The sequence below is a fragment of the Pezoporus occidentalis genome, unplaced genomic scaffold, assembly GCF_034315485.1.
Source record: "Pezoporus occidentalis ecotype Australia unplaced genomic scaffold, CSIRO_AGI_Poc_V1 ctg121, whole genome shotgun sequence".
Taxonomy (NCBI): Eukaryota; Metazoa; Chordata; class Aves; order Psittaciformes; family Psittacidae; genus Pezoporus; species Pezoporus occidentalis.
In genome coordinates this window covers 467,381-482,764 of record NW_026913006.1, presented here as the reverse complement: position 1 = coordinate 482,764, position 15,384 = coordinate 467,381, and the positions used below count along the sequence as shown (strand labels likewise).

The 15,384-nt window shown below is 36.5% G+C and overlaps 2 protein-coding genes across 7 annotated transcripts in view; both read left to right on the top strand.

Annotated features, from left to right (window-relative positions):
- GAS2 (growth arrest specific 2) overlaps positions 1-15,384 on the top strand; it is a 90,224-nt gene that overhangs the window by 34,080 nt on the left and 40,760 nt on the right. For all 6 annotated transcript variants that reach the window (XM_062607254.1, XM_062607253.1, XM_062607255.1 and 3 more), the window contains exons 4-5: positions 1,922-2,063; positions 11,162-11,225. In XM_062607254.1, the coding sequence (XP_062463238.1) occupies positions 1,922-2,063; positions 11,162-11,225 (206 nt within the window). The remainder of the gene's footprint in view (positions 1-1,921; positions 2,064-11,161; positions 11,226-15,384) is intronic.
- Positions 1-15,384, top strand: part of ANO5 (anoctamin 5) — a 315,349-nt gene that overhangs the window by 287,815 nt on the left and 12,150 nt on the right. The window lies entirely within an intron of this gene.

Genomic DNA, 15,384 nt, shown 5'->3' with positions numbered 1-15,384 from the left:
CCAATTAAAGTCTCCTGAGGAAGGATGTAGGTGGGACAGAGGTGGACAAATGCTGCATTACTTCTTCCTAAGGGCTGTTGAATCATAGTTCAACATGTGAAGCAGTCTGTGGCATATAATGTGAATTTACATCAGGGTGCAGATACTCATTGTTTCTTTGAAGACATTAGCATGATGTGAAAAGGGTGCTAGGCTAGAAATGTGTCTAGTGCTACCAGCTTTCGTTTTTTTTTTTTCCTCCCTTTTGAAAAGAAAAGAAAAACCAAAGGCCTGGTCTTTGAGGAACTGAGCATCCCCCACTCCCAGAAGAACAGAAAGGGATTTAAAATAGTGTCTCACAAGTTGCTTGTGTTTTGATGTGTAAGGTTGTTCCATATCTAGAGCCCCTTGGAAGAATTCAGGTTTCATTGGGCTTTATTTATTCTGGATTTAGTGGATAGCTGTCTTCATTTCCCTACTTCCTCCTTCCTTTTCCTCCCTTATTCTGAATAGTCCAGGAGGTGATGTGATGTCTGTGACACAAAGGTTTACTTGTATTTTTCTATAAAATATGATGTAAAACTGGTCAGTGTTTTCTGCTAATCCAATATAGAAAAGTATTACTATCTCCTCATGTTTGCAATTTATTTGGTTTATCAGGTATATAGAGGTGAGCAGTTCTATGCATCTAGGATACTCTATACAATTACATTGCTTCTATCATGTGTCTAATACAAAATCCTACAGAAACTTTTTCTACATTTTCTACAGTTTAAATACTGACATTAGTATGCTAGCAGCAGCTGTTGTAAGGGCAAGCTTACTCCTGTGTCTTTTTCCCTGTCCGCATTTCCAAGAATTATTTTGGACTGTTAAAACCAGATTTTTGGACATAGACCTAGGAATTAAAAAAGACCCTATTTTCAGTTTTCTGCCTCTTAACTCACTTGCCATCAAGTAACTACTGACTCCAGAAGGTAATAGTTCATAAAGCAGCACATTCAAATGGACTTGGGGTCTGAATTCCTCCATGGTTTAGATGTTCCTAATGTTGGGTAGTAACAATGCTTCATTCTTTAACTCTTTCTTCGTTTTGCCCTGGGTGATGACTACTTTTCATTTGAGGAAAAGAAACCTTGAATAAGAACTAAATGCTGAAGTATTCTTTTTACACATCTTGGTAAATGTACCAATGCAAGCAAAAAGTCATTACTGCTTGCTTCAGATACTGATAGGCTATATGAGTAGCGTCTCCTCCAATATCAAAATCATATAAATTAACTATTCTGGAACACGCTGAGCATGTCTCCATGTTAGAGCTTGATCTCATTGCTATTAGATTTCATTTCTTATTGTGAATAGGGGGCATTCACATGTTGTTAAATCTGAGACTGTGATGTTTCTGAAGTGCTTATGGCCTCAAGACCTATTGCTTTAGACTGTGGTTTTCTCCTAATATACATCTGAAACTAATTAACCCTTAATTCTGGGAAAGTTCAGTTGCAGGTTTAAAGTCTGTATTTATAAAGTTGGGGGTTTTTTTTTGTTTGTGTTTTTTTTGTTTATTCAGTGAACTGGACCAAACACGAATTCCCAAATTTGTAGTTGCTAATATTCTGAAGAAGTTGCTAATATTTATTCAACCATTATGATGCTTTTGAAAAGACTGTGGTTAACAACTTCATCACTTCTCATTCTTCCTTGCTTGCAGTTCTTTAATGGACAAGGAAATACGTTAGTGGCAGTCACCCATCTATACAAAATCTGCATATTGATTTCATAACACTTAAGTATTGCCTGGTCTAGTGGAAGGTGTCCCTGCCCATGGCAGGAGGGTGGAACTGGATGACCTCTTAAGATTGCATGAGCCCAAACCATCCTAGAGTTCTATGATTATGTTAACATGTGTCATTTATCTAAATAGAGAACTTCTGTTTTGCAGACCTTACCAGTACGGAAGATTCCATGCAAAGCCAATGCTCCTTCAGGGTCTTTTTTTGCACGGGACAACACAGCAAATTTCTTATCCTGGTGCAGAGATGTGGGGGTGGATGATACCTGCTTGTTTGAGTCTGAAGGTTTGGGTATGTATTTGTTTATATAGTAGTTGGTAATTGTAAATAACCCGTGTGTTCGCCTTTGAAGACAGAATGGCTCTCTTACTAGAGCCTGACTTCAAATCTGACCTGTGTCCAACTGTTTTAATTCTGTCCCTTATCTGAAGCTTGAACGAATAAAGTACATATCCTCTGAAATTCATAAGTACATAAGGCAAAAAAATCTTGCTATGATTTCTTGCACACAGATGATTTTTCATCCTACACCCACTTTTTTTGACCATGGAATGCAGTTCCTTAGTTGGCTGTATAGGGTGGTGTATTTCTGTTTCAGGAGAGTGGGTTGTCAGTGCAGGCTCTGTTTTGGCTGGAGGCATTTAGCTATTCATGGAGCTTCAGTGGGTTGTGCAGAAGGCAAGAAAACAGGAAATTTTTTTCTGTTGCCTGTACTGACCTTTTTTCCACCAGGTTCTCTTGTGCAGCTCTGGATAAAAATTGTCCAACAGTAGTGCTTCAGAGTGTTCCAACAAAAGAATTGGACTGCTTTAGGAAATCACTGTCCTTCATGTCTTCATGAAGAACAACTACATGTTCTTCATTATTTTAACTTTTCTGTCTTCAAAGGAAGTCTTACAGCAGGAGTTTTTTAGCCAAATACCATGAAACAAAGAGAATCAAATGTTTGTTTGTTAGCTGAACTCAGATAAAAGTGCAAAGCAGTTGTGATGATAGCTCTATTTCTATATAAGACAAATGAACACACTGTGATGAATCAAGAGGCTTCTTCTGTTGCTTAAAAGGTCTTTGCCAGTTGAAGTTCTTATCTGTGTGATCTGTTTCCCTTCTTTTACAGTCTTACTCTTCTAGCACAACTATTTCTGAAGCAATTTTTTTTTTCTTCTCCATTTTTCTATTTTCTTCATTTTTCTATTATTGCATTCTGTGAGGGTTTTAAATTATTTTGTATGTCCAGGAGAAGATGCTTGGCAGAAGAGAAATTGGTATCAATCAAAAATAGGAGGATATATGTATTGTCTCTGTTTTGTTAATTAAATCATCAAGTTGAATTTCTTACTGGATGTGGTAAAACATGCAGAAGATGAACAGCAACTGTGTTTCCAAAGATTTGAAATAATGGAGTAATTGGACGCTACTAGGACAAAGAAACTTGCAAACACAAGAATGAAGGAGACCCAAACCTCCAATGTCTGAGAGAAGCAGAAGAACCTGTGGTTAATAAAGCACTTGAATTAATTTATACTTTGTACTACTATGGTAAACCCAGCAGTTTATCATTGTTCCAGTAATAAGTTAACTGCGAAATTGAGAGCATTTTGTATAAGGAATTTGCTTGTGCATCATTAAGAAACAAGTTCTTGTTTAGAGATGGAATTGGCATAGCTGAAATACCAACATTCTCTGGATAAGTTAATTTTTACACTTACACAGTGCTTTGACTGCCGCAGTAGAACACGGAGTGCAAATGCACCTGGAAAGTTGATATTTAAGATGAACATCTTCGTCTCTCAGAAAAGTGAAATGAAATTGCAGAAATACATGTTGCGCTCTATTAGATTTGTTTGATTAGTGACTGACTTTCTTGTCTGATTGAAACTAGATTCTGTTGTCTTCCTGCTCCAAGTGCTACTGTTTATGTACTTGTTGAAAAGACTTACAGTGCTGGAAATAGGATTAGGACTTGGTAATATTTTGACTCATTTTTCTAGAGTTGGGAAGGGGGTACTAACCATGCCACTTCTAAAAATGATAAAAACAGACGCTCCTCTTCTCCCTCAGTTTGTGCTAGAACTCGTAGAAGTGTTGATTTCACTTGAGGATTTTCTGCGGCATTAGAAAGAATGATGAATCATAACAGTTGCCAATCTAAAGCTTTTGTGTTCCTCTCTCTCCCACAAATCACTTCTCCACTGCATAGGGAATAAAATTTCAGCAAAGGTAAGTAATATATCAAGTGGTGAGAAATGTGTGTGAATGACATCTAAGTGTTGGCACTGCCTCATGGAATTTTTATGTGTTTTTTTTCTTTATAATAAATGTGGTGAAATTATGCTTACAGCAGTAACTGGGTTTTGTGTTTCCTTGTGACTTTTCTCCATGGCTCATAAACTGTATTGATATGTAAATTGCTAGTGATAAAGCCGTAGCTTCTGTCTAGATTGAGGAACCCCACTGTGTTAATGTTCTTAATTGACTTGACTTTTACCTTTCTTTTATATTCTGTTCCTGCCTTATGTATCTAAATACTGTATTATTTAATTAGATGCAAATAGTGTTGTTTTCTTCATGCCACTGTATCTCATAAGGCATTCCTGAGGCCTTTTTCTGTCAAATTTGTGTACTGACATTATAAGAGCAGTTTTGACGAGTCTGTTCAGAGGTCAGCAAAACTAGATATGTGCTAACTAAGAAATTAACTGCTATTATTTATCATTATTTAAAAATATATTCTCATCCTGATGAGTTCCGAAGCCTTGGAAATCATGTAAGCATAACTGCACACAAATGCTTCCAACACTCCCACTTTTTTAGCATTCAGACTAATTATGGGTTCAAATGTTTTGCTGGGCTATTCAGCTGAGCTAAACAAGGAAATGGGATAAAAGACTTTGTTCAGAATAAATAGAAGGGGAAAAAATACAAGTGATGTTTGCTGTGCTGGTAGATAAAATTATGGCCTCTGATCAGTAGAGTTACTTTAAGGGTCCTTGAAGAAGGTCAGTAAAGAGCTCAGAAGTTTAAAAACAATGCAGTTTATAAGAGATTATTAACTATAAATTAGTAGTGCAGTAGGATGTATTTTGTCTTGCTGAATGTTACGATGCGTTAACATGGCTTAAAATAAAAACAAATTAGAAATACAGTTTTCTGTAAAGACTTACAAGACAGCCAGAGTTGACTGGTAGCAATCTTGCCCTTAGCTTATTGCAGAGACCTGGCAGAAAAGTCTCAAGAGTTAATGCCCTTGCAAAGAAAAGGTGGATGGTGTTACCTGTTGTATCAGTTGCCAAAAGATAATAGTAACAAATATAGCACCACAGTATGTATGTATCATCTGGAATGCTGCAAAAATAAGGGAGACCCTGATTGCTCCCCGCACGCCTTGACCAATTCAGTGTGCTTTTCGTAAGTATTTTTTTTTGGTGTATTTAAAGAAGAAGGAATAAGCTTTGATACCAAAAACTAGGGTCCAGAGTCCAAACTTATGTCGTCTGGGAAAATCTAGAGATGCCTGTCTTTGGGGTTCTCTGGATGTTTCAGCAGTCCGAGTTTGTGCCATATCTAGGACTTGGAACATGATGCATTCTCTTTGCAGTCTAAGAAAAGTAATGCTGTCTGTAATGCCTCTGTTTGCATGCTATATATATATTTTAAGTTCCTTTTTGTAGGTTTTAGAGCAGCAGATCCAGACAGCTATGGTAATAACATTTCTTGAAGCATTCTAGATGGAGATATTTGTAGTTATGGTGCTCAAGCCTGAAGAGTGTAATACTCAAAGAAAACTCTTCTTGGCCAAGTAGTAAGAATGGTAAGAATTTCTGTGACTGCTTTACTTAATGTGAACTTAAAGCATTCAGTTATGAACTCTTTGTTGGTAACAGTGTTGTTGGATGATTATGGGATTTGGAAGCAATGAATATTCTGCATCTCTTCGATGACAGAGTCCACCCATCAAGACAAGGGTTTGCCAAATATGCCAGCATGTTAATGTGCATCATTTGCTTTGGGAGTTGTTGGATGATAGTGTTGTATTAAAGTTTTGTGCTTGTGTATTCTGTAACTTTTGTGTGTACACACAATATGTGATACAGTATGTGACATGGACTTCTTTTGGTGCAATTTTGATTCAAGTTTAATGACAGGTTCCCTAAACAAAAACATCTGGTGCCTTGATGGAAATAATTGACTTAATCACAAATGTTTCTGGTACCTATTCTGATGTGATGTTTTTAAAGAAAAAAAAGCGCCTTTTTTTTTTTTATTATTGTTCTTGTTTATCTAATTCCCTTTCATAAATGGAAGTATTTTGACCGTTCTTTCACAGTGACCCATTTACAGCTTGTAAAAGCATGTTGAATTTTACACATAGTTGCATCAGAATAAGCCTTTGTCCTGCTTTCACAATATTTTACTAAACTTATAATATAGTCTAATATGTCTTGTTTTGAGGGTTATAGAAGCATCCTGGACACTGTTACTACCATTAGATTAGCACCTTAAGTTAATGAATTTCCATAAATTATTAATATTTGTGATTTCTGTATTCATTCTAGAATAATTCATTGCTATCTGTAGATTTACTGTGTTTGAAACCTTAATTCTTTTGAGATTTACATAAATGATAGTGATGAAACAGGGGATGGAGAACACAACTCCTTGATTTAAGTATATCTCCTGGATGCAGAAGTGAGGATATGTCGGGGATATGTTGAACAGAGTATGTTTTGTCAAACACTATTTAAAAATAGGAAAAAAAAAAAAAGGAGAAAGACAACATGAAAAAAGATCATGGGATCAACCTTTTGAAAATCTTCCCTGAATGTGTTGAATTCTGATGGCAATTGGAAGACAATGATAATAAGTATTAAGCTCCTTTGGAAAATCTCTTCACTTTCAGTGAGCTAAAAATGCTTCAGAAATATGAACAGTAGATAGGAAAGAAATTAAGTACAAGGGAGGAGAACAAGAGGTGATTGATCAGGAGAGAAGGACCTGTAAAATAAAGAAAGAGCAGCAACGAGATGGAAACATTATGGAGAAAGAAGTTATAGACAGAGAGGAGCAGGGTAAAAAGCTTGCTAGGAGCTGAAAAGGAACTATGGTTAAAAAAAGAGCCTCTGGAAGTAGCTTGAAAAGATGCAGACAATGAGGACAGCAGATGAGAAATAACTGAAATGAACGAAATGTAAAGCAAAATGGTCTGTAACTGTTAGGGCACCTAAAATAAGCTGGACTTGTATGCATGATTTCTAAATCTTCACACAGCTTCCTTGTCAAGCAAATACTGTTAGTGAGAGTCTCTGGCAAGGTGGGTATTTCCATTCATTTTATGCAGTAGATCTGTGTAGCGTACGTCTTCTACATTTAGAATTTGCTACATGCCTATGGTTACTTAGTTGGTTGATTCCTCTTGCTAATGTTGGATAGGGAAGGTCTGGCTAAGGATTCTCCAGGAATATTGTTTTATTCCCCCTGTGGAAGCTTGAAAACTTATATGAAATTGGATACAAAAAAAAAAATGTATTAATGATGCAAAGTGAAATACTTGGGCTGTAATTAAGGCTGGCTGTACTGCATTAGTTAAACTATAACTGTCTGATGTGGTCATGGGTTATTTTTCCCCTACAAGAGCTGTGTTCTCTTTAGGGTGGATCTGGTTTAGTATAGTTCATGAAGTGAAAGAAACTCATAACTGGTATGTTGTTCTCTCCTGATATGCTTCATTGTTGTAAAAACCTGAAGGTGTTTGGAGAGTGGTGCAAGATGTAGGATAGTATTTTGTTGGTGCTACTGAATGGCATCAGCAGAAGTGACTGTGGCTCCATCATGTAGCTCCCACATGCAGCCAGAGCAGCCGTATCAGACTTTGTAGTGGGATCACTGGTTGTGTTGGCTTTGAATTCATGCAAAATACAGGATTAGGAAACTCAGCAGTACCCAAGAGACCAGGCAGTAAGTATTTTAGAATAGTATCTATATAAATGTGCTTTTTTATATTTAATACCTATACTTTAATTCCATGTGTAGAAAAATCTTCAATTTTATTTTTTATTTTTCTTTGAATTCTTTACAGCACAGAGTAGTACTATTGTGGAAATGAATTGTTGACTGTCAACTTTAAAGGCTGTGCAGTGAATTGTGTATGGCCATAGACGGAATCAAGTTGGTTTTTAAAAATCCTTTTTCAGCTGCCAGTATTTACTGTATTTAGCCGCATATAAATTGCTGCAATTACAGCAAATGTGTTGCTTAGCAAATGTCTGTCTGCCATGTGAGATGCCTGGGATTAACTAAAAAAGTTGAGGTGGTGCCTATTACTGAAGTGCCACTATTAACATAAATGATGATAGTAATTCAGAAAGTGGTAGCTGTAGATCCCCAGGTACAACAGAATGCCATGGGTACAGGTGTTACATTTCAGTCTGAGCTTCAGAATGAATTGTGTGTAGTCATCAAATTATAGTAGTTATTAAAACACGCACATATGTACAATTAGGTATTTTTTAAACCTGAATGTAGTGTAATTAGCCATGAACTCCAGTATAGTCAGAATGCAGATGTGAATTAAATCAGATCACAGCAAGAATTAAAATATTAATGCATTTTCTTTAGTGGCATACTTATTTTAAATAATGAGAGATTTTGACACTGCGTAGTGCTTCTGAAATAGTTTTTGCATCTCTTCTCCAAGATATCTTGAAGTGCTTTGAAAACATGAATCAGCTCAACCTCTGTAAGTAAAACTAGGGAAGGAAGTGTAAGAAATGTTGCACTTTCTGTTTTCTACATGGAAAAGTGTAAAGGTAGCTTTTTTTCCCCAGAAGTTTAAAAGGCAGCCTTTTGAAAGTGACTGTAAATACTGAGTTCTTTCTGGCATTGCTAAATAGCACCAAGCAAAAAGTATGTCAAGATAAATACTCAGAAATCAAGGTACTCAAATGTGCTGCTTGTTCAAAAAAGCAATGATCTGATTTGCTTGCTCAAGGTTATCCTGAACTTTTGGGACCAAGATAATGGTCCAAGAAATGCAGTCTGAAATCTCTGAGTTTTGCTTTAACTCCCGAGCTGTTTCTTGTGAGGTTGTTAGCCCATTAAAAAGACGGTCTTTGGGGGGAAAAAAAATGCAAATTTTTGTTTGAGAATCTAAATTATTTCCAGTGAGTATTGCAGTACACAAAATGACGTTTGTTTGTCTCTGAAATTCCAGAATACATAAGCTGCTATAGTCCTCAGGAATGCTAATTTTTTTTGTTGGAAGTGCTGTGTCATCATCTGCTCATTGGATGACCAGATGTTTGTTGTGGTTTGTTGTTGCCCCCACAGCTCTTCATCCTCTCACAACTTTACCATGTCACGTTGTGCTATGCAAAATGCATGAAATGTGTCTCAGTTATGTCAAGTCAGATTTGCTAGAAGACTTGGAATTTTCTTTGGGTAGAAGAGCTTTAAGTATTGAAAGAAAACCACTTTACCTTTCTTAATCAAATCTTCTTCCAGTTCTATTTGTAGCTTTTTTTTCCCATAAGGTATTACGTGAGCCTCTTTTTCTCCTCAGATGTGCATATGTGTGAAATGTAATTCAGAAATATTGGACTCTTCTTGACTATTCCGAAACTAGTTTATTCTATTTATATTTGGGGAGATGCCTTATTTCTTAAGGTTTATTTAGGGGCAGTCCCAACTGGTTTCAAACTAAAGCAGAGGGATACATTTCTAGGGCCATGAATGTATGTGACACTTGAAAAATATTCATTAATAGTAAAGGTAAATATTTCATAAAATTATTGATATGGCAAGGAAGAATATTGAGCATAATTGAATGTCTAAGTCTGCATCTTTTATATTTGTAATAACAGATACTTGAAGGATAAAAATATTTTCCTAGTGCAGTGCCATTTTAGTTTTCATGCTCTGCAGTTTCACTTCTGGAAATACAGTTGGATGAGATAAGAGAGGAAAAATGCACACATCTCTCTAGTAAAAGGTAGTGGGATGAGCATTCAACTAACAACTTGCTATGCATTTATTCAAGTCAGTTGAGCTTGAAGTTGAAGTTGTAGAAGCTGAAGATGTGCCCCAGGGTGTTAGTTATTTAGAGATGCATAAGTCTGGATTCCCATTCTAGATCTCATACAGCATAGGATGAAGTAATGACTTTGAGAGCTTTAACTAGACATTGCAGTATCTTTTTCAGGTATGGTATTTTTTTTCCTTTATGCATTTGGTTTAGATGAGCCTTTAGATAACCAAAATATTTATACGTATAAGTTAACCTTAACTCATTAAAGGCACATCAATTTTGTTGCTGTTTCTTTTATATTATACAAATACACAATTTTTTTTGTGTGTCAGTTCAATCTGAAGTATAAAGTACAAATGTTTTGATAATTGTGGAAATTTATAAAACCTGAATTTTATCCACAATGTGAGGTATTTGCTGGAGTAGGTATTTCCGGAGAGAAGATCACAATGACTCTTTCCTTTTTTCTTCTCTTTTCCTTTCCTCTACTGGGGAGTTGATTATGCAGCCAGCCATAGACTTTTCCTCATTTGTTGATTTTTGGATTTTGCTTATGTATTTTGCTGGATTTCCCTGCAGAATATTATCGGAATTGTGGGAGAAAATAATAATAATAATTATAAAAAAAGAATTCTTTTGAATTATGGTGTTACTTCTTAATGAGAAGTTCATGTTGTGTTACAGCTGCTTCTGAAGCCGAAAAACTCTAGGTCTTGTGTAGAATCCAGGCATGAAAACTTGCATATATGGATATATATGCATATACAGAGGAAAAGGTTTTTGTTTGGTTGGATTCTTGTCTATGATGATCTGAATTCATGAAATATTGTAGTTTCATATTTACTTTAAGAGTGTATGCATAACCAATTCAGGACCAAATTGAGGGAGATGTATCTTTGCTATTGCAGTTTTGTTATTTTGGTGATTTTAAATAGGCCAAGAAAAATATTTATCTAAAGGATAGCAATTACCTTAGCTTGTAGAAAGAGAAGTATCACTTTAGTGTTATTAATTAATTTTGGCATTCTCCTGGCTCCTGCCAGAGCTCTTGATTATTTTTAAATGGTTACGAACTTCTTGCAGGTTACCAAATAGCCTAAATAATTACTCATGGTTTAGATTTAAAATGTTATTTTCAAAGTAACTGAAGGATAACTAAATAGGAACTCCCTAAATCATCTGCACTTGAAGGACCACTCCGCAATCCCATCCTTTTTAATTCCTGTAAAATTCCACTGCAAGCCTAGGAAACCCAAGTTTTATCTGAGTCAAGAGTTACAGATGTTGATGATCAGGTTCTTTCACCACAAAGATCTTTAAAATAGCTTTTATTTTAATGTTTTCCATCTTCACTTTACTCTTCCAGTTCTCCACAAGCAGCCAAGAGAAGTGTGCCTTTGTTTGCTGGAACTTGGGAGGATTGCAGCAAGGTAGGTGAAAATATTTACAGAATGAAGAGATTTACATTTTTGACAGCAGTGGCTATTGTGCTGATTTGTTAAATCTCTCATCTCAAGCTTTTATGCTCATCAGGTTCAAGGTGAATGCATGTCTTGATGTCACAAAAATATGTTGTGGGTAGTTGTTAACAAATATGAGATTTCATATTTGTTGGTTATCCTTATATTGAGAGGGAAGAGAGTCGAGAGTTATTTTCTCTAAATAATTCTTGGAGCAATTTTTCCTTCTAAGAGTTAGATCTCTCAAAAAACAATTGAGCTTTCATTAACATTACTGATAATAAATTGATACTTATGCAGCCTAAATCTGAGCTCAACAGCACTGACTTTTATCTGATTTACTGAAATAAACTTAGCTCTGGCTTTCACCCACAGAAGCAATATGAGAATTGAATTAATAGTCTGTGCTCTTTTTCTGTCAGATGATTCTACTCAGGCTGGACATTCAGTGCACTGTAGCATCTTTGATGTCAAGACAATCAAAATGCCAGGAATTAGAATGTGATTTTTCCCCTTCTTGCAGATGAAAATTTAACCACTGAGTGCATAAGATTTGTTACAAAATATGTAAACCTCAGTGCTGCTGCCCAGTCTTGTGTATAAATTGCAGGTGCATTCACTCGTGTATCAAGTGAGGGTGCCTTGCTATTCAGATAGTTCCATTAATTTATGAATTCCTTGTGGTTGCAGTCAATGCAAAGGGAGGCCCTTGCTTATCGCTAGCATAAGAACTTGCATTGTCATGTTATAATTGCATTACGGGTCTTCATAGTTTTGCTTGGAAAGCTGCTCAACTAGAAATTTGCCTCTTGGTCAAGTTTGAGAAAAGCTCTTGCTGTCAGTGGAAGCTTGCAAAGGAGTAGCACTGGCCAGAAAAAAAAGTTGATTTACAGGTAGCAGGAATTTTCTTCTCTCTAAAACTTGGATTCAGTCCAACATGGCCAAAAAAAAAAAAAATCAATTTAACTTTCCATGAGTAATAAAGAATTCTGATCTGCAGGTGCTTGTTGAAGTTGGTTTTCATGATTTTTAATATATCTAAGCAAACAAACTGCTTTCAAGATCCCCAGCTTGGAGATAGACCTCCCAGCATCCAAAGACCCTGTGCTCTTGTCATATCTGTCAGGAATGCCTGCTCTGCCCCAGGCTGATTACTTGGTAGCATCCAGCTTCCTTGGTTAGGTGGGATTGGATTCTGCTGAAGTTGGTTGAGTTAGATTAGTCTCACTTTGTACTGAAATTTGATTTCTCAACAGATCTGCAAGGGAATTAAGGTAGTATTTTACCCTTCCTAGTTGTCTTTTTCTCATCTCAGATGTGCTCCGCTCCTAGCATGAAAATGAAACCTGAACCAATGAATTAAAAATGTTTTCATTATTATTAATTTGCCTTTAAAATATTTTTATTTTGCTGTTTACTTATAATCCATATATATTCCCATATGTCATTATTGTATTTTATTTATTTATGGTACGGTATTTTATTTTTGTTTATAGCTTTGGGGGTCAAATGACAAATGTCTGTCTACTTTTGCCTGGTCTAATATCTCTGAAAACAAACAAACCCTATTTATAATATTGTAGGTTTCTAAGGTGCACAAAAACTGTTGAAGGGGAACATCAAGTTAAAATAACTGAAAATTAAATATGTGATTCCAGTCTTGCCTGAGGTATGGTAAACAGGAGCTATATGGAAAAGAATAGGTAGTTGCCTCCACTAAGCATAGAAAAGAGGAGGTTGAGCTGAATTGTTGCGCTGCTTTAAAAAGGAGAGAGGTCAGATGTACACTTGTTTAGTAAAGCAAACTGGGTCTCTTGACAGTCTTAGGGGTTTGCTTTCCAGAACAGGAGCTTCAGACATCCCTGAAAAGATGCCTCAGTATGTTTTTTAAGAATGAAAAGAGTATGAGATGCTGAATAAGTTCATACTTTTCTCTTCTTTGAACATACTGCTCTGCTTCTAAAACAGTGGCTTCTCACAAGGAGCCAGGTCATAGCACACTTTGCCCAGCTGGATTACTTTTATTCTTGAGAGCTTATATCTCACATAAATCAGCCTAGGCTTTCTTATTGAATGTAATGGGATTGAGGCACAAGTGAGCAGGAGTAGGGATTGCTTGAGGAGGGGAGAGAACTGACCTCTGTTCTGCTAAACTTGAACCCATTCAACAGATACTCTGTGGATGAGGGGAGATGGCTGATAATTCAGCTAGGTTGCAGCAGTGCTTTTAGCATGTTCTCTCATACAGTACTTGTAGCCAAATTAGAGAGAGACAGTCTGAATGAATGGACAGCGAGGGGAAAACTGATGTGACCACTTGACTCAAATGTGGGAGTTCTAAGTGCAGGTACCGATAAAAATAGAATCACCTGATAAACTACCCTGAATTTCAGTTGTTTCTGAAAACAAAATACTGAGGTTATCCGTGAAATCTCAATAGCTAAAACGAGCCATTGTGTGCACCAGCAGTTATCAGGTGGGTAGAGTGAGAGCATTTATACAAGGGGGAAGCATCCTGTAAGATGAAACTGAGCAGTGACAATACTTGGGGCTATTGCAGTGGGTTGCACAGGTCCAACGTTCTCATAGTGTTTTGAAGTCACAGATTATAAAGTCACAGATTGTACAATGGAAAAGAGCTTAATTATCTTTTTTGCAGAAAGAATTACATTCTTGGGCAAATACAAAACTCAGGGGTGTGTGTGTGTGTGGGGGGGGGGGGGTTAAACAACTCCCACAGGTCTTTTGAAATTACTGTTGAGCACTTTCAAGGTCTTTCTGCTATTGAATTCACTTTTTCCTTGTTAAAAATGGGAAGTGGTGCTCTGAGAAGTCTGTTGGAGATCATATTACAGTCCAGTGCTGCTTCATTTGTACTTATGAGAAGGCAAGCTAGAAAAAAGCAGGAAAGGAAATTCTCAGCATACATTCCAGAACAGAATTTTCACTTTTATGTCTTCCAGAAAAAGATGTGGGTTTTTACCATTTCAGCTTTCCAGCAACTTTGCTTCAGGTTGATAGACACTTTTTTTTTTCCACATATTTTATGTTTGTTTGTTCATTGGTTTTATTTTTCAACTCATCACTGGAGGAATTCATAATGCTGGAAGTAAAAGGAATTTGAAAAGCCTGCCACAATGACAAAAGTTGGAGATTATGAAAAGCAACAGCATTGCTTAGAGTGGAGGAATTTTATTTGATGAGTAAGGCTGCATGCAGGTGTAGGATCTGAGCCCAGTGGGAATTTAATGATTTACAGCCTGTCAGCATCTGCAGACAGACAGGAAGTAAATGGATTGTGTGTAAGTGTTTGCTTCAATGTTGGCTGACTTTTCATTAGGCAGACTGCACCAGTTAGAAGCCAATAATAGCACAGATTTGGTTCTTGGGTTTCTTTATATTTATTTACTAGGCAGTAGTGTGAGTAAATTAAAAGTTACCAGAAAAACACAAAAGGTAGTATATGTGCTTATGCTCTTTCCCTGTACATTTTAAACATTTTTATGGTATTTAGCTTAGATTTTCATAATATATGTTACTGCTCAGTATTTTAGTGTCCAGATCTTTACCTAGGTAAGTCAGCATTTTTCTGCATCTGTGCGGGGGGCTTTTCTAATACAAAAGAAAATACGGTTTAATTTCTGAAAGTAGCTTGCTATTAGAAGCCTACCTGGCATGATAACTTTTCCAAGCTGAAGTCCTTTTCTGGGGTTTGTTCAGTACAGGCAGATAAAAAAACAACAGAGGAGAATTATCAGCGATAAGAAAAATGGGATGGCCTTTTAGATTCCTGACATCTGGCCAAGCTCTACTCCTTGCTGTGAGATACAGACTTATTCACTTCCAATAAAGCTTTCAAAAGCAGGCATTGCTTTCAAGAGTTTTGCTCTCAAAGTGCTGTGCTTGAGATTCCCCATGCCAAAGTTGCATGTATTTTTGTTTTGCTTGGAGTTACAAGTGTTTTTCACTGTCAGCAGAGAGCTGAAGACTGGCTGTCAGAGGGGTTAGAAAAAGTATTAGCCCCTTCTGAAAAATATTTGCCATGACTCATTTATCTGTGCATTCAATGCAAGAGCTGAGGCCAGGATAACCTTTAATTCCTTTACCTCTGGATTTCTTGGAAAAATAC